A 26,856-nucleotide genomic window follows, 5' to 3' on the forward strand; every position below is an offset into this window, starting at 1 on the left:
GAGGAGGAATTGTTCAGCCTCAACATTGTTCCTTAATTAACAACATGATGTTAGTGAAATCTGTTGACAGAAGTATGGCTGAGCCCAAGCTCCAAGACTGAGATTTTGGCTGGGCAGATTAACACAGACACATTTCATTTCCTCAGTGAGTCCAGCACCACAGAGGTCTCCTCACTCTCGCTGTAAGGTCATTCCATATCACTGAATGGCTTAAGGGACACATTGCAAAAGTGAAGACTCAGGCCACAGGGAAGGGGAGGAGGCTGCTTTTTGTTGTGAGAAAGCTATTAAAATGACGAGAAGACAAGTCTTGAAGATTTATGTCGTTTCACATGGCTGTATTGGCTTCTTACATCTGATGAACAAAGGACACAAAAGTTCCCCAAAATGATATACTGCAAGCAGGATTTATGATGATTTTAATGTGACACGGAGCAGAAAATGTGTTCTCAGCAGGATATTTATGCCTGCAATTTGAAACCTGCGCTTTGATTGTTCTAGATGATAGCAAGTTTTCCGAGGCCATCACGGTGCTGCTCACCTGGATTGAGCGAGGCGAGGTGAATCGTCGCTCTGCCAACCAGTTCTACTCCATGGTGCAGTCGGCCAACAGCCACGTCCGCCGGCTCATGAACGAGAAGGCGGCTCACGAGCAAGAAATGGAGCAAGCCAAGGAGAGTTTCAAAAATGCCTTAACAGGGATCCTCACTCAATGTAAGTAACTCCCTTTTTGTCAGTGTTGTTGTAGTGATGGTGGTGGTGGTGGTAGTGGTTTTATCATTTTGCTTGTTTGTTTGGGGGTAAGTAGTTGCAATGCAGTCATGCTCTACTTCACATCCTATTCCATACTCTATGGCAGTTTGGAGGATCAAGGACCATTCCTAAGAACTTATTATTCAAGGTGAGCAAAGTTTCAGTAGTTTTTTTTATTAATAGATGAAGACATGCTCTATTCACAATGTCTACTCTTGTGTAGACATAACGCCTCAAGAATGGACAAGACAGAAGCCTCACTGCTCTGAGAAAAGGTCATGGGTTTTTTGAGACAAGGGATATGTAGCCTGTGTGTGGGGCAGCTAGTTAACTAGGTCAATTGCAGAATAGAGCACAATTGGGTAATATTTTTAGCCTGTGTTTAGGTAAAAGGCAGTAGAATCCAGTAACTTACAGGGACATATTGACAGATAAAGGCCACCTCCACAGGAGAAAAGTATGCTGTACTGCTGCTGGCATCAGGACTGATCTGCCAGTATTAATTGTGCAGATAAACTGTCTTAAATATCTAGTGCTGGCAGCTATTTCCTTAGTACAGAATTACAATCAATGAACTTACCCTAATGAGGTTCCCTCATAAAACAATGATCAGGATACTTGCCTAGCAGTTTTCTTCAAAGGGAGGAGAGGAGAGGAGAGGAGAGGAGAGGAGAGGAGAGGAGAGGAGAGGAGAGGAGAGGAGAGGAGAGGAGAGGAGAGGAGAGGAGAGGAGAGGAGAGGAGAGGAGAGGAGAGGAGAGGAGAGGAGAGGAGAGGAGAGGAGAGGAGAGGAGAGGAGAGGAGAGGAGAGGATGAGAAAAATAAAACCCAAAAAGGCAAGGAAAAAAGGAGAAACAAAACTGATTTAATTGTTGGTGGTTTTTAACATGTCTACTTGTGGCTCCTCAAGGAAGAGGCATTATGACACTAGAAAGTGATGCCTGGAGCCAGCCCTCATGTGCCAGTTGAGAACAAAACCCAAGATAATTTACCAGATAGAGGACAGTAAAGTTGTTACATTGTCATTTCAGAATCATGCCCCTAAACTTTACATAAAAAAAACACCCTAAAGGCTTTTGTGCAATTTATTTCTGGTCCCTCAGTGGGCATCCTTGAAAAGTTCAGGTTGAGGGTGTAAGCTTGGATGGACTTGTCTGGCTTAGCAGAGCAGCCACTAAAGCTTCCTGCATAAGTGATGGAGAGCTCATCATCTCAGAAGACAAATTCACCACAGGGCATATATCCTAATGTAAGAGTTTAGATGCCAGAACTTAGAAACAAAGATTCTGGGCCAAAGACATTTGATTTCTGGGGACATATGTTCAGAGAGTAAATTTAAAAGACTAATTCCCTTGGTAATTTGCTAGGCATTGTTGTCTTCTGTCTCAGCATCTAAAAGGCAGTGTGAGGCACAGAGATGCAGGCACCACGCATGGCGTGCTGTTCAGTTCACACCAGGGCCTCTCTAGTTTTCTGTGCGACAGCCAGCTCTAGCATTCAGAAATGCCTTCTTCAGCTGCATTTAAAAAAGTCCCCCATTGTCAGCAGGCTGAACTTTAGTTAAATCAGTCTAAATTAGCCCATTTGTCACCAACTGTTGTAGAACATCTGTCACTTGGAAATAGAGATCCCTGTAGTTTCAGGTGGAAATATGCAGTTTTGGCCATCTTTTTTGCTCCTGTAATGTGCTGACTGCTGAACTTACAAAAACAGAAATAGCTTTGGCTTCAAAATGTGAGTTTCCTAGTGCCACAGTAACAGCAGAGTCTGGAAGAAGAAAGTTTCTGACAGATCTGGCCTAGGAGGACAAGGTCAGCAAAAAGCATCCTCAGGGAAAGGTGTTACACTGTGGATTTTATAGGAACAAGTTTTACAAGCTTTCCATACGTTCCCCATTGTTTATTTTATAAACATCATTAACATTGACCATTATTAGCATTAATGTCTTATTAAAATTCCTTGCAAACTTGCAGTGAACAGATGGATGTTTTTCCTTTACACATGTATATGCCTAAGATTGCTAAGCATGGAGATTCTGAAATGAGCTTCCCTTTTACAAGGAAATTTGAATTGATCTGTATTTGAATTGATCTGAGGAATGTTTTTTGTCCATCTTTTTCCATTGCTGTTCCACAGTCCTGCATAATTGGCTACAATATGTCAGTTGCTTTATGAAGAAGAGTTTGAAAATATGAGATGTCCAAAATAGGTGTGTGTGGCCTGTTAAATTCTGCAGACTGATAGAAACCCACTTCTGCTTTTCTGCAGTAAGGATCCACAAGTCTAGTGTAATGCTGCAGCTGTGTGGCCATTTGACATAAATATTACAGTATTTTAAAAATACCATGTGGCAGTCCTCTCTCATGAACTAGGTCAGATGTCAACTTGGAGCTGACCATTCTGGGCTTTCTTTGCATTCAGAAGAGAAAAATAAGAATCTCCATGGAATGAGTCATCAAACTGACCTCATGGTGCTCTTCCAATGAGATGAATCATCCCTTGGATATGCCATTTTTTCTCTGCTGCCCATAGAGGATTCACAGGGGGCCTAGCTCTGAACCAGATGTCCCACTTTTCACATGCCTTGTTCAGAGCAGATTAATCCCACTAACCGTGTACAGCATTGATACAGATGGGTGTAGCATAAGGGAAGAACTTGGAGTTAGAAAAAAATGCCAGCAATGAATGTTATGGGGAGTGAAAAAGAAATAAAATTGGCTTCAAGTACACTCACCTGGAACACACACACACTCACACACATACACACACACAGTCTTGGTGAGTCTCAGTAGAAAATACTTTCTTATTAATGAGGATTACTGTGACCAGAACATTTCATCTTATGGCCAAACTAATAAAGAAGTACAGGCGTTGAAATCCCTGCTACAAATTTGTGCCTGGAGGTATTTAGGAGATTACTGAGCAGATTACCCCTAAAAATTTGGGTCAATTGCTCAGCACGTGAATTAATTACCTCATCAAGGTACTTGTGCCGGGATAATCTGTGAAATAAAGTGTATTACTGTTGTCACACCACTAATTTATAGCACCTGATTTAAGTGCTACAAAGACTCTTAGTATGGTGCTTCTTCTGTTATTTAAGGGATAAAAAGAGAAAAATTGCCAGGTGCTTCTTTTTATTAAATTACTTGATTTTTTTAGATTTGAATTTGTGCCTAAAGTATGGATTGTTTTCAAGCATTTAGGATAGGCCTGTCTTTGTGGTTTGACATTTACTTCCACAGCTTAGATACATGTGGCACTGCCCCTTGGCTTTCCATTCATCTCTGTTTTGTTTCCTCCCAAGCCACCTGTTCAGCGTAAGGTTTACAGATGTTGATCTCCATGTTTAAGGAAAATGGAGGCCCTAGAGATATCCCTGTTGGGCTGTTGGTGTTTTTTTAGATTTTAGTCTAAAAAAACTGCACCAAAGCCACAATTTCCTCTTCTGACTCTCTTCTCCATGCACTGTAAACTTTGCCTACCTCTTACTGAGTTTTCAGACTATTTAATGCAGTCTCCCTTAACAACACTGAAAAAGGTACCTACAGGTGAATAATATTTACATATTCAAAAATAAATTTAGTATCTAAAGAGTAAGACACAGAAGGTGGAAATGTCCCAGTATACAAGTTCATAGGTCATACACGTGGTGTAATGAAGTGCCCCATGGCTGGTTACTGAGGAGATTATGTCCATCATTTGGACATTTTGGCCTATTTTACTAAAGAACTAATGGACTTAATGGACTCTGAAACCAGGTCCTCATCAGAGTCTGTGAATCAGTCTCTTGTGTGCCTGAGGGAGAACAATGAGAGGAGGGTGGTTTTTATCATGGGGCCCCCTGGCCAGATTACTTCACATGGAATCATAGAATCAGTAAGGTTGGAAAAGACCTCCAAGATCATTTGAGTCCAGCCTTTGAATAAACACCACCATGCCAACTAAACCATAGCACTAAGTGCCTTGTCCAGTCATTTCTTAAACACTTCCAGGGGTGTGTTTCACCCTGGGCAGCCTGTTCCAATGGTTAACCACTCTCTCAGTGAAAAAATTCTTCCTGATGTCCAGCATGAACATGAGCAAGGAGGAATGGCTTTGAACTGAAAGGGGACCAGTTTAGATTAGGTATTAGGAAGAAACGTAGTGTGAGAGTGGTGAGACACTGGCACAGGTTGCCCAGAGGAGCTGTGGATGCCCCACAGTGTCCTGGCAGTGTTCAAGGCCAGGCTGGATGAAGCTTTGAGCAACCTGGTGGATTGGAAGGTATCCCTGCCCATGGCAGGGGGGTTGGAAACAGATGATCTTTAAGATCCATTCCAAGCCAAACCATTCTATGATTCTGTGGATTATGACATTATGCAGTTTACCTGCTTTGCCTGTTGCTAAGTATCTTCAGCCCTTACTTGTGAAACAGGAAGTGAAGCTAGATTCAATTTTGATCTGATTCAGTAGGCCTCTCCATTTAGGAAGAATCAAAGGTTTGGGGAGAAGGCTGTGTGTCATGTACCCCTTTTTTGGACTCCAACAATTGTCACCTTGAGTTTTCCTTTCCTTTCTTAAGGATTCCAGTGGTATATTAGATTACATCAAATATTTTTATCAAGTAGCTGGTAGGTATCTGAGACATGAATCTAAAAAAGCAAAAAACAAAAAAAAACCAAAAAAAAAAATCCAAAAAAACAAAACCAAAAAAATTAAATGATTCTGAAGGGAAAATCATTCTCAATAGACTGAATAAAATTCTCCTCCTTTCATATTTCTTTATTTTCACTCTCTGATCTCCCTGGATTGGATTTAATCTGTTTTGACATTATCAATGCCTTCAGAGATAGAATCTCCTTTTTTTTTTAAATGTTAAAAAAGTAAGAAAAATGTTAAAAATACTTTCTGAGCTCTCTTAAAAAATATTGGCATCAGTTTTGTTTTTCTCTGTTTTGGTTCACTTCAGAAGTTGCTCTCTTGCTTTAGAAAAGATAGAATTTACATTGATATAATGATGAATGCTAAAATCACTGTCTCATCTGGTTTCCTTTAAATTCCATACTTCAGTACTTTCTCCCCAAAATCCTTCCACTTTTAGTATTCTTATAGCACCAAAAATGAAGCCAGTTTCATTACAGACATTAAAAGCATGCTGATTAAATGCTTAGCAGTCAGACTTTTAATATACAATCATGCTTTCCAGAGCACTCTTTCAATTGCTCCACATTAATAACAACTTTTAAAAGGATTTTCCTGCTCTTTAATTGTCCAGTCTTACAATCTTTCTTTCATTTGCCACTGACTAATTCAAAAATATAAGCTTACTTTATGTGCAATTTTTAGGTCATCATTAAGCTCTTTGTGAAAGAGATTGAGTCATATAATGTGTTTTTACAGTGCAGCCCAGTTCTCAGTTGGTGTCATAGAATGCCACTATAATACAAACATTAATCATCCATGTCATTAGTTGCCACTATTGCTTCCTACCTTGATGCATTTCTAAAAAAGAAAAAATAAAAAGTACAAAATAACCTCTGCAATCCATCCAGTTCCTTTTGTTAGCTCATTTAGTCAGTGTGCTCTTGGCTTGTTTCTATACTGATAATTTGTCCAGTAAAGCTCAGCTGGATCTCTTTATTCTTTTTTCAGTTGTCCTTCTATTTATGAGATTTTCTATCTCATATACGCATGTTCCCTAAAAGCATTTCTATACAGGATGCTGTGGCAGTGGCAGAGAATAGAGATGAAAGACTCCATTTTTATTTTACCTTGCGTTCTTGTAGTTGCTCTCTTTCTTTTGGCAGTATAACCCTTTGTGGTTGCAGTTGGTAGTATTTCCCATAGCTTATTCCTCTGTGCTTCATTTTCTTTGAATGACTGCATTCCTTCCATTGTCTGTAGCTTTCACTCCACCTAAAGTCAATACAAATCTTGGTATTGATTTAAGCATGGACAGAATTTCAACAGAAGCTCTCTCTTCTGTTATTTTTAAGAGGGTGTGTGGTTTTGTTTTTTTTAATGTAGTCCATTAAATATGCATGGTATTTTGCAGAAAAATAAAAGCACTGCCTTCCAAAAGAATTCAGTCTATTTTGACAACTCATGCCACTTGCCTGCAATCTGCATTTCTCCTAGATGATGACGCAAGGTTCAAGGCAAAGAAGCATGTGCTTTAATCACATGGAAATCTGTGCTTGGTTTTGACTTGCCTTGCTGAGTAGAGACAGGGGTAAGGGCCTGATGCATCACAGAACTGAGCTGTAAATGTTCTGTGGAAATAAAGGATGAGGGAAGAGTCATTAGGCAAGGAAGGAAAGGTGGTTTCACCCAAAAGGATGAGTTGGCTGTGCATACCATGTGGTCTGCACATCTAACGCTGTTCAGACTGCTTACAAATTATTGAATAAACCTTATAAGTATGAATAATCCTATGCAACTAGGAGTGATTGAAATACTTGCTCCCTTCAGTGTGCACTAGTCATGCTTCATGTCAAATCACTGAATTTGTCATAAATGGTGTAGTTTGTGATGATGACAGAGATGTTATGGGGCAAGAAAAGAGTTTTGGAAAGGGATAGACTATGTGGGAGAAAAAGATGGACACACACAGAAGGAACAAAAATACAGAAGGAAGAAGTCAGGGCAGGCAAGAGAAATAAGGTATGGCAACAGATGGAGAAGTAAATTTCACACCTGAAGTATGTGAGACAATTTTTTTGTTTTGATTGCCAGTAGAGTCTATGGCTCTTGACCTCCTCATCCACATGTTTATCCTTTTTCTTCAGCAAAAGAAACCATATTATGCCCCCCAAAAACATAGCTCTCCTGGGAATATTTCAATCTGCAAGATTCCTGCATAATTATTACTTCACTTAATGGGACCTGCAATGACTTAATGTCATTTATGATGTTCCTACATTACAGAGTTCCCTGGGAGTTCTCTTTTCGGACAGATTTACCAAAAATGGTGGTTCCCACTTTTGCTATTTTTAAATCTGAGAACTTGAAAAAAATATGCCTAACAATAAATAAAAGAAGGAATAGCTAATTAACTGCAATACTTTGGGAATAGTTTATAATCTTGTCAAGCTGACAAAGAAAGCAGCATTCACTTCACCTTTCTTTGAGTTGGTGGGGGGCAGATGAGATTTTTCTAGGTTTTTTTCTGGTTGTCAACACAAGGTCCATAAAGTCCATTCCATAATGTAAGATGGTGGCATTGAAAGAGCAGGTACTGCACATTTGTACTTGCCCTCCTGTGTTGTGCTGGTCTAATGTCAGGCACCTGTTTGTTGAGAAATGACATGAAGGTGAAGTGGTCTTGTTGAATCCGAGTGATTTATCACATGGCACAGCGCCAGCTCTTGCAGTTACACCAAGCTGTCAGTTTCTCTATTGTAAATTAAACCACAGTTTCATAACCTAAAAGATTTTCAAAGCTTAAACTGTAGACAGATTTTCTAGCAATACCTTGCAGGGCAAACTGGGCTCTCTTGAATTAAGTTGTAACTTTTTCTTTATTTCAAAGTTTAACAGGGAGCGTTCTACTTCTAGAACTATCAATTCTTGATATACATACCTCAGACAAGTTACTGCACAGGTTTCAGTATGAATCCTGTAAACTGGGCACTTTTAGTATCCCCATACTGCTTCCTCTTTCACTGTTTCCCACTGAGTTCCTTAGCTAAAAGAAGGAGAAAGGAAAACAGTGGCTGCTGACATGGGGGTTTGATATTCTTACAAGACTAGGGGTTATAGTAAGTGCTGTGGTATAATTTTTTTTTTTTTTTAATTTGTCTATGTGGATTGTATTAGAAAGTAGTATTTCTTTCTGCATCACCCAGGTATAGACTAGTGACATTCACTAAGCCTCTTAATAACCGACACAAGCCAGTCTGAGTCAGATGGAACGGGAAGAGGGACCAAGCATGAACCCTTCTGGTCTCAAATGCTGTAGGCCTAGTATTCAGGTAGGTGAGACAGGGTAGGAGGAAAAACATCCTCTTCCTCTGGTAAGTCTTGTAATTGCTGTCTGCACTGCTGAGACCTCTGCACCAGGATGAGAGCAGAAGAGGTGAGACTGCTAGTAAAGGATGACCCCCCTGACTCTGTCTGCAGGATTAAATTAGGCTGAGCTAGGGCAGGCTGGCCCATACTGTTCAGCTGTTAGAAAGTTGTTGCTCTGGGTCAGCTAGTGTTTTCCCACAAAATGTGATACAGTTCAGAGTTTGATGCAGGCCAAGTAGTTTCCCAGAAAAGCTTCTTTTTGGGAAGAGAGAAGCGCTGTTGCTGCAGGGACACTCAGCATGCTGTGCCCATTGGTTTCAGGGAACAAGAATGGTCTCTGGTTGGTTTTGATTGCTAGGACAGATGTAGTTATTGGTAGAAGGGCAGGTTGAGAAATGGCATCCTTGCAAGCTGACTGCCCACACAGCAAAATTATTTGAGAGATAGATCACTGCAGATTCTCTCAGTCTGTCCAAAAAGGTAGAATTTGGGGATGTAATAGTGAAGTCCTATGGTTTTCTCCTTTATCATGCTATGTCTTAACACTATGTCTTATGAAACCTACAGGCATCTGGGCAGCACACAGACCAAATTTCTCTGATGGGGTTGCAGATAATTGTGAATTTTAAAAAGTTTTTTTAAAAAACACAGCCAAACACAAAACCCCAACAAAGCCAAAATCAAAGTGGAGTGGCAGATGAGGTATTTTGCACAGCTGACAAAACCTGTATCTTCATTATACAAGTCTATAATGGCCTTTGCTTCTGTATCTAGCTGTGGTATGCTTTACTTCAGGACCCACCCCTTGCATTATCTGCAGTCTTCCCCAGGGTGTTATTTCCAACTCTTATGTTTTCCTCTGCTAGTCAAAGGCAATCACATCTGTTTCTCTGTCTGTGGCATGTGAATTGAGTAACAGGGAGAGGCTACAGGTTTTCAACTCTAAAAGTGAGAAATTCTTTTTTGAAAGCAAGCAGTACCATAACCAAAAGAATGAGTGTTTGGCTTAAATTAATTAAAATAATACATGTTTCATTACTCTGCAATCTGTCTACCATCTCTCTTACCCATGTCACATGTCATTTATCTACGCACAGTTTTAGCCTTGGACTTAATGCTAAGTTCTGTTCAGCTCATTACCAAATGCCTTTCAGGACTGTTGCCAAAAGTATTCTCTTCCCTATCCAAAACTGACCTGGGGACTCTAATTCATTCACTAAAGCATCCAGCCTTGACTACTGTAATTCCTTGGTTTGCTGGGCTTGGAGCCAAATTGATTGGCAGACTGCAGCTTAGTCAGAATTCAGCAACAGGGCTTCTGACCCAAACCACGCCAACTCTGTATCCTCCCTGTGCTGCGACTCTATATTTGAAAAGCGTGTTATACATTTACTGTAACAGTTTCCTTTACACTGTAATTTTATGGGTTGAATTTTTCTTTTACCCTTCATGTCAACTGTCACACTCTTACAGAATTTTTCTGTGCTAAATTGCCATATATTCTACTCTGACACTTGCAGTAATTTAGTGCAAAGCCCTTTTCATCCTGCATCCTTAATTGGTGGAATTTAAAGTAAAATTCTACATGAGATCTGATTATTTTATCTGCCATCCAAGACTTTTATTCTAACACATTTTTTGTTTCTATTTTGTTTCTTTTTCCATTATAAATTATGTATATAATAATATGTAGTATAAAATAATATGCATGGCAGAAAAATTGAGTACTTCTTAACTCCTGAACCCAGAGATAAATTTCAGCCTTCACTCAATCATGTATTTAAAATTGACGGCTTGATAATGTAATGCAGGGTAAAAGTATCCTCTCTACCTCTTAATCTGCAGATGAGGTTACACTTTGGTTCTCATTTATTTTTGTTTTTCTTTGGTAGTACAATTTTCAAATATCCTGTATCAAATATTTTCTTGCCTGGGAGATATTCTAGTTTTCAATTTCATACAATCTTCTATGCAACTTCTGCAGGCATTGTTAAAGGGATTTTTGCTGTTTTTCCTAGTTTTTCTGGTTGCTTTTGCATTTATACTTGATAGCAGTACTTTTTCCAGGTAGCATTATTTATGACAGCAGAAACCGAGTCTTAAACTTGCTATTAATATACTTACTATGACCTGGAAACTCTAATAAAGTGTATTGCACTTGCATATCATTCTAGGGTTAGTTATTTGGGTCTTTCGAACTATTTATAACACAGCAGAAAAGCAATTAGATAATAATCCTTTGTCTGCAACATGCCGCGTAAATTAGCAGCCACAGAATAAGTCATTAGGAAAGATGCAATTATTACATCCTGTAAGCCATATTGATGGGAAAAACATGACATGTTATGGACCCTTCCAGAACAATGTGGTTTTTTAAATCCTAATTTAGTAAGGAAATAGCTTTGCATATGGTCAATGAAAATTTGATATAGCATAGAACTCACTAACAGATGTTTGACAATGAATATTTCATGTTACTTAATAATTCTACTTACCAGTTACAGTTGACACTACAGTGCATTCTGGAGTTCACAGTGCCTTGGAGAGATAGATATGACCTGTTATATAGTTTTGGAAATTTCTTCCTAGAGATCAGAAATAATCTGAAAACCATGGTCAGCAGTGAGACTCAGATTATGAAGATATCAGCCCAAAATCTGGGGCCTCTCTTTGGCCAAATTTTATGTGGAGAGCCTGGTTCAAGCAGGGCTTAAAGAAAGAGGCCATGAAGGTATACAGCTGATGGGAAAGTAAAAGGCAGCTGTAAAGCAGCAGTTTCCAGGCTTGATTTTGTAAATAACTAGGTTCTCAGACACCTTTTCTATAAACAGCAGGATTCTCAGACAGTCTTCCCATAACAGGCAAAACATTCTGTCCTTGGGCTCTCTGGGAACAGATAGCTGCTCTGGGAACAGATATGAAGGTTTTGAGAACTTTTCATATCACAGTGAGAATGCTGGTCCTGTTTTCAATAAACAAACCACAGGTATTGTAAAACAAAAGGAGGGGTTAGAGTTTTCTCTGTAACCTCTCGTGAGCTCGAATTTTGCAATATGCTTGAAGTTAATTAACACTGTTATATAAAGTGGCTGATTTGATCAATAAATCGGAGTCGATGCTGGTCAACAAGAAGATGGGTCGTCTCCCTTCGCTTTCAACAGTTTTACCCAGACACAAACAAAAAATTAGTTAGCTGGGGAGTTTTTCAGCTAATGTAAACCTTTCATGGCTTCTCCTTAGTTGTGTATCTACCATCCCTATGGGCTGTGTGCTGCTGGATCACTTACCCATACAAATTTGATCCTGATCAGGAGTGGGTACATCATGTCTTGTCTTCCAATTTCACAGAGCACAAGCATTATACCAGCTTTAGGCTTCCAGAGTACCTATGGGAAAACAATTGAGTCTTGGTGCAACAAGAAAAAACGTGGCAGAGCAGGTTTACATTGAATTGCCATCTCATGGCACAGGAATGCAGGATCTTGGTGCAGTAGAAAAAGATGTGGAGGCACTTCCCTGTACCATGACCTTGGCTGCTGTTTAGCTCTAATGTAATTCTTGGAAAACTTTTATGGTGGAATTTGCAAAGCTTCATAGCTTAGATCGCTGTGAATATTGAAATTGCTGTATCTACATTGACACTTTGTTTGAATAGAGCACTGGTATGTTGGTCCTTGACACATACTCATTTAGTATTGTCCTCTGCATCTTCCTTTTTATTATCCCTTGCTACCTGTTTCATAAAGTTTCTTTAAATAGCTTGATTTTTAGCATGTTGTACTCATACTATCCTACCTCTTGTCACTTTTTTAATTCCAAAAAGTTAGGTAAGAGAAGAAGATCCTTTTAGTATTCACTTTGTCTACTGCAGTTATACAAGAAGGAGCTATGGCATCTTCCTAGCTTGTGTTTCCATTGAGGAAAGTTTCTGAAATTATCAGATAATGACTTTTCATAAATCTTAGCACCTGTTCACATAATGGAAATTAAACACTTTAAAGTTCAAATGTTTTTCAAAATTCAGATGATCTTATTAATACTTATTAGTGGAAAATGGCAAACCAGCTCTTCCTCATATCTTTGTGAATCTTTTCTACTTGAATTTGCACTTGCAAACTGAAAACAGATTGTTAATTAAGCAAAATTGTCTGAGCACCTGGGTCATCAACAGAATGACAGTAATTAAATTCTAGCCTCAATTTCTATACACATAATAATCGAGTGCTTTACCATTTTCATTCTTTTCAAATTAATTGAAAAAATATACACAGCATTACTTCCTTGATGGTTAGACTCTTTAGTCTAAGCAAGTTCTAATGGGCTGAAATTATCACCCCTACCTTTAAAAGTTGAATGGATTACAAATGGATAAGATCATCACTGTAGGTCTGAAAGACTTTCTTTATTGTAAACTACCTATACGTATTCATTTTAAAAGAAAATGAACTACAATTATTTTCTATGACTTTAGAAGGTAATTAATCATCCCTGAAAGAAAAACTCTATTCAAACTGTTGTAATTTTCTGGAATCTGAAGGCAGCCTTCAAAAGTGGTAAAAAAACAGAGAATAGAAGAAATGTGCTCAAATGAGAGATATTAACTTTTTGTTCTAGAGGTGAAAGATACTGCTTCAGTAGGTGAGCTCACCATTTTAGGAAGGATAGGTTGCTATGTATAATAAGATTCTCTACATCACTGACTTAAGGGAAGAATGAGAGAAGCTCCAGATCAGCAAGATGAGGGACCAGGGCAGAGGGTGTTATAGCACTCCTGCCACCACTCTTCAGTGAGAGGAGTAAGAAGTGCTGCAGACTGCAACTTGATAAAGAAAGGACATTGTTTCCACCCAGGAATCTAAAAGGATAGATAGCAAAGAACCTTGTCAAAGAGTTGAAGCATTTTTCAGTTTGACTTCACAGATTGGTACAGCTGCTCATTCATGAGCACAGCCAAGGTTGTTTGTAAAAATTCTGGATTTATTGGTGTTTTCTTCAGTTAATTGTGCTGGAATCAAGATAACTTACATCTCGGCCAAATCATTTTTAGGCCAGTCACTGTTGTGGAAGGACAATTTAACTTTCAACTCAAGTGAGAAGAACAAAAGGAGTGTTGAGAGAAAAGCTTTCTCAACTGAGATGAACAAATAGCTAAAAACTTGAGGATCCTAATTATCCTAGAAAACTGATTGAAATATTGATGTTTGGCTTCAGAACAAATTCATTAGATTTGAATGAGGGAAGCCCATTTCACATCTGTTCTTCACCTTGTATGAAAGAAAAAAAGTGTCTGTTCATGTAAGTAACCATACATAGGCCATGGAGACGGCTCTGATCTACCACAGGTGAGCCCTTTGATATTGAGTGGAGAAGCAGCAGCTGCAGCCACAGAGTGCAGGGTTGATGTACCTGCAGGCAGAAGGTTTAGCCTCCTCCAGGTGGGAGGTTCAGCCCTTCCCACCTGCTGACAAGTTCCCACTATCAATCAGATAGTCCCCCTTCAAAGCAGAGCCTGCCTGCCCTCCACGCTTCTGTCCGTGCAGCCAGCTCGTCTGTATGCCGCTGCCACCCCAAAACACGTGTCAGGTGGATGTCTCAGGGTAATTTCTGTGGTCACACACCTATTGCCACACACCATGTGTGTGCCAGCACAGGGAGTGGTAGCAGACATCACGGGGAAGCAGCTGCATGCCTGGTTCTTGGTGCATAGTTAAGAGTTGTGTAGACTAAAGTTATGGAGACAGACTTGAAGGGAGACATCTCCAACATTGATACAATGTAAGTACGAAAGACACGTCATTGGATGGATATTGATGATGTTGTTTCAGTAATGACATCATCCATAGACTCCTAGTGTCTTTGCTTTGCTTCTCTATAGTGATCACAACATAAATTGCTTGTCTTGTTTGACTTCCTTGTTCACCAAAGTTGAGCAGATTGTCGCCGTTTTCAACGCTTCTACCAGACAAAAAGCTTGGGACCATTTCTCGAAAGCCCAGCGAAAGAACATAGACATTTGGCGAAAGCATTCTGAGGTTGGTGATTTTATTTTTACTTTCTATCCATCATCTCACAGCTGGATTGACACAGAACGAGTGTGATTGTAGCTGGACATAGTGTATTTGGCAATATTTACAGCTACCATTTTAGCTGTTAATCAACTGGCCGTTTGCAGTCTCGCCTACAGTATGAATTGCTCCCATTGCTCTCATTATGGTAATAGCCATTAAATAAAATGAAGACAGGGAGCAATGTGTTTTTATTTTTCATGCAAAATTTGGGAAATCATTAGAAGATTATGTTTACTATCTAAAATAATGAACTGACATAGTGAAATTAGGAACAATATTTTCAAATAAGGAATTTAAGAGTCATCATGATCTGTTTTTAAAAGAAGAATTCTGTGGCAAAGATTTTTTTTTCACTGTGCCATCTTATGGTCATTATAAAATGACTTTGAGTGAAAATAAAATAAAAAATTTCTTTCCTAAATAATGACTTAAGAATATTAAGTCCCTAACTGTGACCTATTCCTTCCTATTTGTTCTATGTTTATCTTAGAAAAAGTAGATCTCTTGTGTTGATTCTAAGTATTATGCTTGCAAAGAAACCAGTATAAATGTAATCATACAACCACACGGAGTTAGCAGTGTGGGACCATGCATGTGTGACTGTCATAAGCATGAGCAGAGGAAATGGGATTCTAACTCCCCTTGCTGTGAGTGGCAGCAAAGGAAGTGCTAGACCTCATCCTGTGTTTTGGTCATCCAGCTTTCGATTTTAATTCAGTATATACGCTATGAGCCTGTATTTTAAAAAGTAAGTACCGCTGTCTTTGTTTTCTTTCTTTCTTTCCTCTTCCTTTTTTTTTTAATTTTAATATGAGCAATTTACATGCACTTGGTTTACTGCCATGTGGTACAGTGTATTGATTGTTACTATCACAGTCCTCTAAATGATTTTTCTCTGTCTCAGAATAAAAACTTTAGAAGGTAAGGTGCACTTATTTAATTATTTTGTAGTACACTTGTAAAATAAGTGTTGTACACTTAGTTTGAGAAACACTGAAGTGCTGTGATATAAATCATTGGGATAACATTTTAAGTGTCCATTAACTAATGCTAAATTACAGTTGAATACCAATGGCACTAAATGTAACATCTACATGAATACCAAATGAATACTTTATTATCAGTGCTATTATGGTGAATACAAAACTACTTCAATAATGGGACACTTAAAATAAAATGTTAGCATAATTTATTAGTACAAACTGTATTTTGCATTTTGTTCACAAATATTTCATAGTGGATACTGTCTTTGTTCAATCGAAAGTTGGGAAGTTGGGGATTGATCTTTGTCTTATATTTTAGAGAAATATAAAAATATTATTTGCTAGTAGATTATTTTAATTATATTAAGATCATCCCTTCTTAAACTAACTTTCTGTAAAGGGATGTGGTATGTCATTCATTTGCTGGTTTCTAAATATTTAATAAACTGAAATGTGTAAGAGTTGGACTTTCCAGAAATGTTAATTCTCTACTCTTTTTTTTCAAAAATTACTGCCTTTTGATTTTAAGAGGACAACAGCTAAAACAATTCAAAATTATGTAAAGCATCTAGCTAAATCAATATAATTTGAAAATGCCTGTTTTTCAGATATGAAATGTGATGTAAATAAACCAAATAGTATATTTTATTTAGACCGTATCTTCTAAAAATGATATTATCTGCTGATTTGCTTAATTACTTGATCACCTTCCATTTTTTTCCTGAATTTAGAAAAGCTTTGCTAGAAACCCAAGATAAAGAAAAGACTCATACACATAGACCTTCTCCATAGAAAATCATTGACTCTGCTGATAATGTAGACACTGATGCATCAAGATCATTTGTCCACTAATGAGGGAGTAAATGTAAGAGGATGTCTGCTCATATATGCAGTATCCTTCCCCAGGAAAATGTGCAGGGGGCCTTTTCCACTAAGGAATTCAGAAATGGCTTGCCAGGTTCTTCCAGAGATGCTTCTGGTTTGACAATTTAGCCTGTTAATATTTTTTTTTTTAATTTGAAATTATTCCCCTGTAAAACACCAACTAATTAGGTTCCTTGTCTTTGCTGGGATTAATGAGCACAGATACATTTTTCAGAATATTTGAGATCTGCTGATAAACCAAGAGTACAGCTGAAGAGAAACGCCTTCCCTTTTTTTCACGCAGCCCCTCTCTGACAGATTATTGTTAATTGCACAGAGCTGTTGTCGGACTCCTCAATGCTGTCTCCTCCTTCCACACGACTCTCCCTTGTTTCAAAGATTTCAAACCACCTCTTTGGGAATTAAGCTCTTTGTTGGCAGAAAAATTAGCTGTCTGCGGGTGGACAAAGCCTACACTAATCACAGTGCAGCATCCCCATGTTACACCTGACAGGATTATTAGGACAAAATAGAGTCCTCTCAATCTTCTCAGTGCCATTAAAGAGGCAGCCGCTACGCCTGCGCCAGCCTTTCTGCCCAGAACAAAGAGCGTCTAGACTCCTGCAAAGCCCGCGTGCCTGCTGATCCTCTCCTGGTGACATGTGCAGGGGCTGCCTGCCCGCCCTTGCGGCGGCACACGGAGACCGAGCTGTCCCTGCTGCCACTCCTTTGGGATCAAGATGCAAGGATTTTCAGGCCAGCATTGTGGGACTGGGTCTTTTAAATCCAAGGCAATCTGGGCATAGGGACAGAGGGTGAGCTTCCTTTGACAAATAGATACACAGCTCTTCACCTGCACTATCTGAGCTCCGTGCCCTTTGCAACCAGCAGAGAGAATGAGGCACTTTAAGGGTGCCTTTTAGCTAATACAGCTTTGTGTGTTGGAGACACCTACATTTGGCCAAATGAATCATACCCCAAGTGGCAGAGGGAAGCAAGAACTAGCTAGCCCTTAAGCAAGCTGACAGTCTCTTTATCAGTCTGCTTTATACGCCAGTTTCAAGTATTATCTCTGCTGTTAAAACATTTTTCCTATGTTTAGCAGGCCTAAAGATCCCTAAACAGGGAAAGTCACTTTTTCTCTTGCTTTCCTTGAGTGTTACCTTTGATAAACTCAGTTCTTTCACAGGAATAATTCCCTGTGCTTCTGTTTTTATAAATATTTATACACAAATAAATATAATTACAATGATAAATTATGTATAATTAAAATCAGATCAGTATTAAAAACAGGTACTAAATAATGCATAATAACTTTATGGAAGCTAATACTGACAAAAGGTAATTTTGGCTTTTAGGAGCTCCGAAATGCTCACAGTGAACAGCTCATGGGAATCCGCCGGGAAGAGGAGATGGAAATGTCCGATGATGACAGTGGTGACAATCCCACTAAAAAGCTGAGGGTAGATGATTCAGGTAAATATATGCAAGTGTTGTTTTAGTAAAAGCAAACAAAAACTTACATATGAGAAGTGACATTTTAATACCTGATTATATAAGACAGCATCTTATTTTAAACCCTCATAAATTAGCTATTTGAATGATGCAAGCTGTCTCTAGGAGATGTCTGTCGCCTGCTATGTTCTATAATGATGAAAATTCTCCAGTTCTGCACTTGGCTGGAAGCATTATGTTTCCTTAGTGCACTTCCTCCAGCTTTGCATGACAGCATTTCATTCCATGGTAGAAACAATGTTTTATTATGAGACCAGTTCAAGTTATGCTTTGGTCAGTATTCTCTAATCTGTACCTTTCTTTGCAACAAAGAGATAATAATCTCTAATCTCTGTAAGAAATAGCATTTTAACTGTGGGGCTTTTTTGGTTGCATACTGCCCTTATAAGGGTACCTTTTTCAGTGTGGTACTGTATTCTGCATGAATTAGACACTCATTAGATGGCTATCATGAGTCCAAGAACAAGGGTGCATGTAATGTGAATAAGAAAAACAGCTTTTCCAGCCTTCTACAAATACTGTGCTATCCAGGATGGACACCAAGAAGCTGCCAGAGTTACTAACTGGTAACATGATCTGGATGTATGCATTCCACTATTTCTTGGCATTGGGTAATGATTTTTGAGTTGCTAACAAGGGTTTGCTTGTTTAGACGCTCATATAAAGAGTGACATTTTCAGGAGCTGAAGCCAAAGCATGACTAGAAGCTGCCAGGCAGCAGTGAACTTCCAGAAAAATAAAGAAGGAAGGAATAATATGGAAATAAACCGAGAGTCTCCACTAGGGTAATCCTGATCTAGTCCTTTTCATACAGGCACCATAATAAGAAAGGAAAGAATTTCATCCACTCAGTGATTTCCAGTCTTTGTATGCCAGTCAAAAGGTGTGAATTCAAACTTACAGACAACTCCTTGGCTCCTTCTGTGACAAGATACTGTGTGAGGCTGAAGTGCCTCAGAAGTAAAGACCAAAGAAAGGAATGTCAATGTCAGCAAAGAAATTTTTACTGTGACATCTCTCTTGAGGGGAGACTTAATATTTTTCCTGGAAGAAAAATGCAACAATAAAAGCCATAAAGAGCAGCTTTAATTTTTGCTAGGCTTTTTTTTTGGATTTTTATTTTCTAGATGCCATTAGCAGAGTGTTTGAAGCTGAGACAGTGGGTCATTGCAGACCAGGAATTGCTAGAAATCAGCAATTTTTATGACTATCTAATCATTTTACATTGACTGTGTCCGCTCTCATGGAGAAAAGTCATTAGAACTAACAACAGGAAGGTAGAGCCAGAAATACATATAGCCTGCATGCCAGAAGAGATGCAGGAATGTTTTGAACTGCAATACTTACCAATTCAGCAGGTTTAACATATGCATGCTTAGGGCAGAACTGGTCATTCATTTTGTAACACCACAGATAGGAAAGCATGTTTGATTTTCATGCATGAAAAGAGACATTAATGTCAGAAGTTTTGCTATCTGAGATTTCTACAGTATCACAAACAATTTCAAGTTATTTGTATTGTTACAATATGGGCACTTGAGCAAACTCAGTCATGTGCTGCATTCTAAATCAAAATTTGGCAATATGAATCCACTTGAGTACGTGTCCATCATTGTTTGTTGTACCATTCATCATCCTCTTAAACCCAGTGGAGTTGATCCATCCTGCTGCATACATAGTCATCCAGTTCTCAAATTAATGTTCTTTCAACACTACACTCATAGTTAAAGCAAGTGCATTTGGTTCTTCTGTCAATGACAATAGAGAGAACTTGGAATTATACCAAAAGAGCTATCGGGTATAAAACATTGGTAAACGAAAATAAAATGAAAAAGTACTTTTTTATTATTACTCTTATGTACAGAAATGTGATTCTTCTTTCCTTTTTCTGATGTTTTTTAAAATTACTATTTGTGTTAGCTGCCTTCTCTTTTTTTTTTCCCTCTCTAAGTACATAATTCCAGAACCACCGCTTTATCTCACTGGAGTGGCTATTTGTATTCACAGTAACTTCTGTTGTATGAAGAATGTCTTTAAAGAGTCTTTTGTCACAAAGAAACCATCTTGCGCAGTAAGAAAACATTGTCACTTTCTTCATTTTTAACCCCTTTTTAAAAAAAAAATTCCTAAGAACTTTCTTGGGAAGAGCAAGACTTGAATAACATGAAGCTCTTGTGCTTCTTCAATTCAAGGACAGCATGCACACATAAAGTTTTAAAAGTCTAAACCCAAAAGTAGCTGAAGCAATGAGACATGATTAATTGATTTGTATGGTTCCACAGCTCTGCAATGCATGTTCTGCCACTTCAACAATTTTCTTGAGGACATTATTTTTCAGCCTGCCCTTTTTGACAATGTGAGCGAGACTGCTGGGAAGTTACGGCCCCAAAGCTGTAATAAGTGGCAGAGATTCCCTCAGGCTTCAACACCTGTGTCAGGTCTTTTTTTCAGTGGTTCACCTGGTTAAGTCACTGCTAGTACAAAAAGGCTTAATTAATTCAACAATTTAGAATGGGTTCTGAGACCTCATTCTGTCTCAGTAAAGCACAGTTTCAGGAATCTCCCAGCATAATTTCTTCATTCCTAGAAGAAAACACACTGAGTGCATCACATCTTCTCACAGCTAGGTAGTTAGAATGAAAACTTTCCTCTAGGATATCTGAAGATAAACCTATTAATCACCCTGAGAAAAAGAGGATGGATTCCAGCCCCAGCATTTGAAAACATACTGCAACACATCTAAGTCCTGAGACTGTGGAGAAGTACTTCTGTGCTTGAATGCTTGTCCAGAGTTGCTGGACTTGGGGTTTCAGAGTGTTGTGGTTTGACCTAGCTGGCAACTAAATATGACTCAGCTGCTTGCTCACTCCCCCAGCCAAGTGCAATGGGGAGGAGAATCAGAAAAAGAAGTATTAAATTGTGGGTTGACATAAGGACAGCTTAATAATTGAACAAATATAAGGATGATGATAATGGTAATAATAATAGTAGTAGTAGTAGGAATGATGATGAAAAGAGATGGAAATAAAATCCAAGAGAAAGAAGTGATGAACAATTGCTCACCACCCTCTGAGTGATGCCTAGCCTTGTCTCCAGCATTAATTTACTCCTCCTAGCCTAGTTTATATACTGAGCATACTCACAGCTCTGTGATATGGAATACCCCTCTGGCTAATTTGGGTCACCTGTCCCAGCCATGCTCCCTCCAGGCTTCTTGCACACCTCCTCACTAGCAGGGCATGGGGAACTGACAAGTCCTTGGTTTAGAGAAAGCACTATTTAGCATCAACTAAAATATCAGTGTGTTAACATCAATCTTCTCATACTAAATCCAAAACACAGCACTGTGCCAGCTGCTAGGAAGGAAATTGACTCTATCCCAGCTGCAAGCAGGACAGAGAGGAATGTTACAGGTAGCTGACACCCTAGAGCACAATGACATCTGGGGATGAATAAGCTGTTACTAAGAATAGTTGGCATTTTTCTTTGAGGCATGCCACATATTAAGTCATGCAAGAGATCAAATCATGGTGCATGTGAGAAACCAACCTTTGTTTGGGAAAATTGCTCTTGTAACACTCAGAAGAGGTCTACATGGACTTGTTGCAAAGTGTGTCGCTCCATTCTAGACTCAGATCCTCTTTCATCTGCAAATTGTGCTTCTGCTAGCTATTAATGAACTTGATTTATTGATATCAGTGATTGAGTGGCAGAACTGGAATGAGAACTGGCATCTCCAATCTCCTAAACCTGTCTTCCACCCGTAGTTAACATGGCAGGCCTGGGCCACTGCCTCCTTCACACAGACCTGCTAATCCAGGTGTTTTGCAGGTCATTCTCCCCAGGCTTAGTCAGTGCCCTACTCTATTCTGCAAGCTGAATCTTCAAGGAAAAGGAAAGCTTCACTACTTGTTTGTTAGTTGGAGATCATCTCAAACTTCTGCAAGGATTGACTGAAGAACCCCCTAGGGTATCCAGTAAGTTGGTTCAGCTGTCACAAATGCCTAATGTATAGGAAATTCTCAGTTTCACAGACTAAAAGTCATTTGCATTCCAGGGAAAGCTGGGAAAAGGCTGACCTGAGACTGAGTGAATCTTCAGTCATGGGACTGGCTTTCCCCCCTCCCCCCACCACAAAATTCAGCCCTTAAACAGTGATTTTTCTGCAATATGGATTTTGGTTTATGCCTGCAAGACACCTGTTATTTTACTGTAAGGGAAGGTGGATCAATCTTTTGCTTTTGCAGTACACAGCAACATACCATTAATTCTAGCAACTCCAACTTCAGCTAGAGACTGGAGCTCGTGCTGCAGAAAAGAGTGAAATGCATTGGGCTTGGAGAGGGGTGCAGGAAAGATAGTTGTGTGATTAAGGTGTTTGACTGGGATCCCAGAGCTCTATGCCAAATCCCAGCTCTGCTACATATCCCCTGCCTGGAGTAATCAATGAATTTGTATTATCTCAGTTCTCTAGTATCAAATGGAGACAATGGTTCTTCCTTTCATTCTGCCGCTACCTGTTCTGTCCATACGGATAATAAATTTCTTGGTATAGTCCTCCCTCCAGCTCAACAGAATTGCAATAGGCTACACACTGGACCCCTGGAGCATTTCACCACCATTGTACAACCTCTGATGAAGTAGCTTAATAACATCTCAGAGGCTGTGTGCAAGTAACAAATTGCAAGTTGTGTAATGCAAGCCCAGTTTGAACTCGTAAGATTGGTGCTGCTTTGCAAGTTAGGGAGGACATCCTCCTTTGCAGCATTTTCAAACGTACCTAAAGTAGGTGCCAAACTTAAACACTGAAGTTGGATCTTTAATGCTGTCCTGAACTGATCTGTCCTGTTTGCAGCATCAGCTATGTCACTTGCTGTAAGAGACAGACTGAATAGTGGGCAGTCCATCTCACAGAAGAGTATAAGTCCTTGTATTTAGTATTTGAAAATCCCATCCTGGTCCACACGGCATAAAACAGGCTTTGGGATATTGTTTACAAGTCTGTCTTGAAAGTTGCAAGCCTGGCAAGTCTTCAAGGAAAGCCTGAAACAACACCAAAGTGATCTGTGTCATGCTTTTTCATCTTTTCTCTGCAATTCAATCCTCTTTTTGCTTTCTCTAAGGCTTTTATGAATGCAGTGATACACATATGGAACAGGAACTGCGGTTTATAGGTGGATTAAGCTGGTAGGAAAGCTTTATATTGTTAAAACTTTGAATAGAAATCACCAAGCCCCAGCTGTGTGGAGCTGAGCTTTGGTTTTCCTTTGTTTCCAACTAAACAAGTGTCAGAGCAGATCTCATGTCAGGTCTTCTTCCTCCTGATCTCAGAGATCAGATAATTTTCCCTGCCTTTCTTGTAAGACTAACCTTTTGGATATATGGGAGATTTTGTTTCAAACAAAAGTCTGATTTATTTTTCTGTCATTACTCTCCATCCCATAGCTTTTCGGCATCAGATTTTATAGGTATTTAACAAACTCGTTACTTGCCAACTGTCCTTTAAAACACATATTGATAAACATATTGTAAAATAACAAAATGTATTTACTTTAGAAATTAATGGGCTAGCATTGCTTTTTATTCCTTAAATTAAGTGGTACCCTTTCAAAGCCATAAGCAGCTGGTATCATAAGCAGCCCTGCAGTGATAAACAAATAAACCCTGTCAACAGACACCACCAACCTGGTTTTAGAAGCATTCTCAAAGAGAAGAACATATTTAAAATGTGGGGCTCTGAATTGTCAGTGTAGTGGCACAGTCCCCTCTCTGGCCACAGAAGACAGCTGAACAGCCCTTTGGAGCTCTGTGAGCAGAGTAACTTCCCTTGGAATGGAAATGCTCTGGGCACAGCAGACAATCAGCTTTGCTCCCTGGAACCATCAGGGGTGATCACTAGAAAGCAGTACAAGATGATTACTTCCTCTGTGCTGGGAAAAGTCTGCTCTAGTGTCTTTCACAGCATGCCAGTTCAGAGCTGTTATCATCAGGCAGGCTCCAATTTTGTGCCATAAAATGCATTCCATTTTTCCCACAGCTTTTACAAAAATAGGCCTGAAGTTCAGGATGCATGTAGGCAGGGGCCTAATTTTATGCCCCTGGTTTTAAGTCCATTTGCCTCTAATAATGCTTCTTGTGCAGCTGAATTTAGCAGAAAAGTCTTGATGAATCAGGGCTGAATGTGGTTCCCTGGGGAATAAAGACAGCCTTGTCCTGTCCCAGGTACTGGGCCAGTGCCTCTGGTCATGTACAACACACAGGCTGTGGGATGGAGGTCTCTGCTGGTCCTGTGGATGCAGCAGTGAAGGGGTTAATCTGACTTCCAAATTTTGGAGGAAGCAGGCACTTCAAAGGCATTTTCCTAATATGGGGTGTAGGAGAATGTCCTGTTTACTACAAAACAAGTCTGTTTTGCTTTGATGCTTTTCCACTGCCAGAAATACTATTATCTAGATTACAATTTATCAAGTTTTCTGGGTATTTCGTACTGATAAGGTTTTATGCAGGATCATTACATATGAGAATAGATTTAATCCTGTTTTTAGTAAGCTTTAAGGACACTGAGGGATTATTTATGTAATAAGATGCAAAGTTGCTATGGAAAACGCTATAGCAACCTAACATCTTCACAAAACCAAGCAGCCACTTGTGACAGCAGTCTAAATTTACATTTATTTTACTGCTATTTTATTGACATTCTTAGTGTCTCCTTTTGACAGCATGTTAAAATATGTTTTGCATTCATACTAGAACAAAATTAACAGCATGTTGTTGGAATGAAGATGATGCTTATAATTCTTGGAGATAATTTTAGCATATTTCATTTTGTGTAAATAGCATTAAAATAATAGCGAAAAGATGCTCAGGTGCATCCCATCTATTTGTAATTGAGAAAACAATGTAAATTGAAAGTAATATTTTACAAGTCAATGAAAACTAAACTGCTTTTATTTGCTTCATATTGGAATGAAAATATTTTTAAGAAAAAAATGATTTTGTTATTAGAATTTATTTCAAATCCTATATCTTTTATTATAACTTTCTCAGTTCAGGATACAGGCTATAATTTTTCATTAGGTTTCATAAAACAGGGCATCATTTCTAACATGTAAACTCACAGTTTGATAGGGGATTGCCCTTTTTAAATGGGACTTTTCTAAAACATAGGATAAAAATACATATTGCCCCTTAGGAGGTTAAATAAAAAGGGAAAGAATAAACAAACACAAAGTGATGAAACAGTCTGAACTCTGTCCTCTGCTCATTGCAGTTAATAATGAAACTCACATTGAATTCAATGGGAGCAGAAGCAAGCTCTGTATATTGATTTTCTTCATCCCCCTCCATTAAGAGTCCTGAAGTGTGGCTGTAACATTGTTGAAGTGGGATGTTGGCAGCAAAATCAATAAAAGACAATATTAGAACATATGCTGTTTTCAGCTTCCTCACAATCTGATATAGCTTGTATTAGCATTCTTCTCCAAATTACATTTCATGCTTTCTATAAAGTGACCTTCCTTACAGTGTCCTCTCCAATATAAAACTTCTGTGCTTTTTCTTTCATATTAGCCTTCAAGAGAGTGAGCCCTATTTATAACAGTGAAGGTGGTTGATCTGAACAGAGCACAAAGAACAAATTCTTTCAAGAGTGGCTTTAGCCTAAATGATATTTCTGACCTCCAATGAAAGATCATTTCTATTAGTGTTTGAACTGAGATCTAGGGTTACATTTTCTTAATCATGCTGCCCTTCGTGCCCTCTTGTTTTTAGAAGCCCTTCTCACCCTGGCACATTAGAGAAACTAGAGATATTGCTTGAGGTGGAGATTTACGTGCCTTCTTACCTGCCATAATTTCCAAGAATCATCAGCCATTGCTAGCATGTCAGAGGAGATAATAATCAGAAGGCAAAGTCTTTTCTAATGTCAGTTTCTAAGCTCATAATTGCAGGTTTGGGGATTGTTCTTATGTCATGAGACATGCAAGGGTGGCTGAAGCTTCTAAAGCATTAAAAGCTTCCTTTTCAAAGCATGGATCTTCTACTTGCTCACGTGTCCAGCCAACTGCCAGTCTGTGATGTGGTTTCATGCCAGGAGATAAAAACATACCCAGCAGAGTTCCTGCTTGAAGCTTTGGAGCTACAGAAATCCCCAAAATACTTCTAGTTAGTGATGCTGTTTTGCTGTGGTGAATGAATCTTAGATTCAGAGGAGTTTCATGATGTCCTGCTCTTGTTTTATAAAGGCCATCTCAAGAAAATAAGCTTCTTACTAATGACAAATATCCATAGTATAGCATTTTCATGACACGTATATTGTGGGATTTGATTCATAAATTTGAAAGCCATGTGGATTCAAAGCTGCTTGGAGGTGAGTGATCTTCTTTTAGTCTTATTTGGATTCAGATTCATGGTGAAGAGAAGAGAAAGAGAAAGAGAAAGAGAAGAGAAGAGAAGAGAAGAGAAGAGAAGAGAAGAGAAGAGAAGAGAAGAGAAGAGAAGAGGAAAGAAGAGAAGAGAAGAGAAGAGAAGAGAAGAGAAGAGAAGAGAAGAGAAGAGAAGAGAAGAGAAGAGAAGAGAAGAGAAGAGAAGAGAAGAGAAGAGAAGAGAAGAGAAGGGAAGGGAAGGGAAGGGAGGCGAAGGGAAGGGAAGGGAAGGAGGGAAGGGAAGGAAGAGGAAGAGAAG

General features: G+C 39.0%; 1 protein-coding gene across 5 annotated transcripts in view; it reads left to right on the top strand.

The window, feature by feature from the left end:
- The window catches only part of ENOX1 (ecto-NOX disulfide-thiol exchanger 1), a 365,352-nt gene that overhangs the window by 277,213 nt on the left and 61,283 nt on the right, over positions 1 to 26,856 (top strand). For all 5 annotated transcript variants that reach the window (XM_058825014.1, XM_058825015.1, XM_058825019.1 and 2 more), the window contains 3 exons: positions 502 to 714; positions 14,670 to 14,776; positions 18,018 to 18,135. In XM_058825014.1, the coding sequence (XP_058680997.1) occupies positions 502 to 714; positions 14,670 to 14,776; positions 18,018 to 18,135 (438 nt within the window). The remainder of the gene's footprint in view (positions 1 to 501; positions 715 to 14,669; positions 14,777 to 18,017; positions 18,136 to 26,856) is intronic.

This window comes from Ammospiza caudacuta, chromosome 2, assembly GCF_027887145.1.
Source record: "Ammospiza caudacuta isolate bAmmCau1 chromosome 2, bAmmCau1.pri, whole genome shotgun sequence".
NCBI classification, from domain to species: Eukaryota; Metazoa; Chordata; class Aves; order Passeriformes; family Passerellidae; genus Ammospiza; species Ammospiza caudacuta.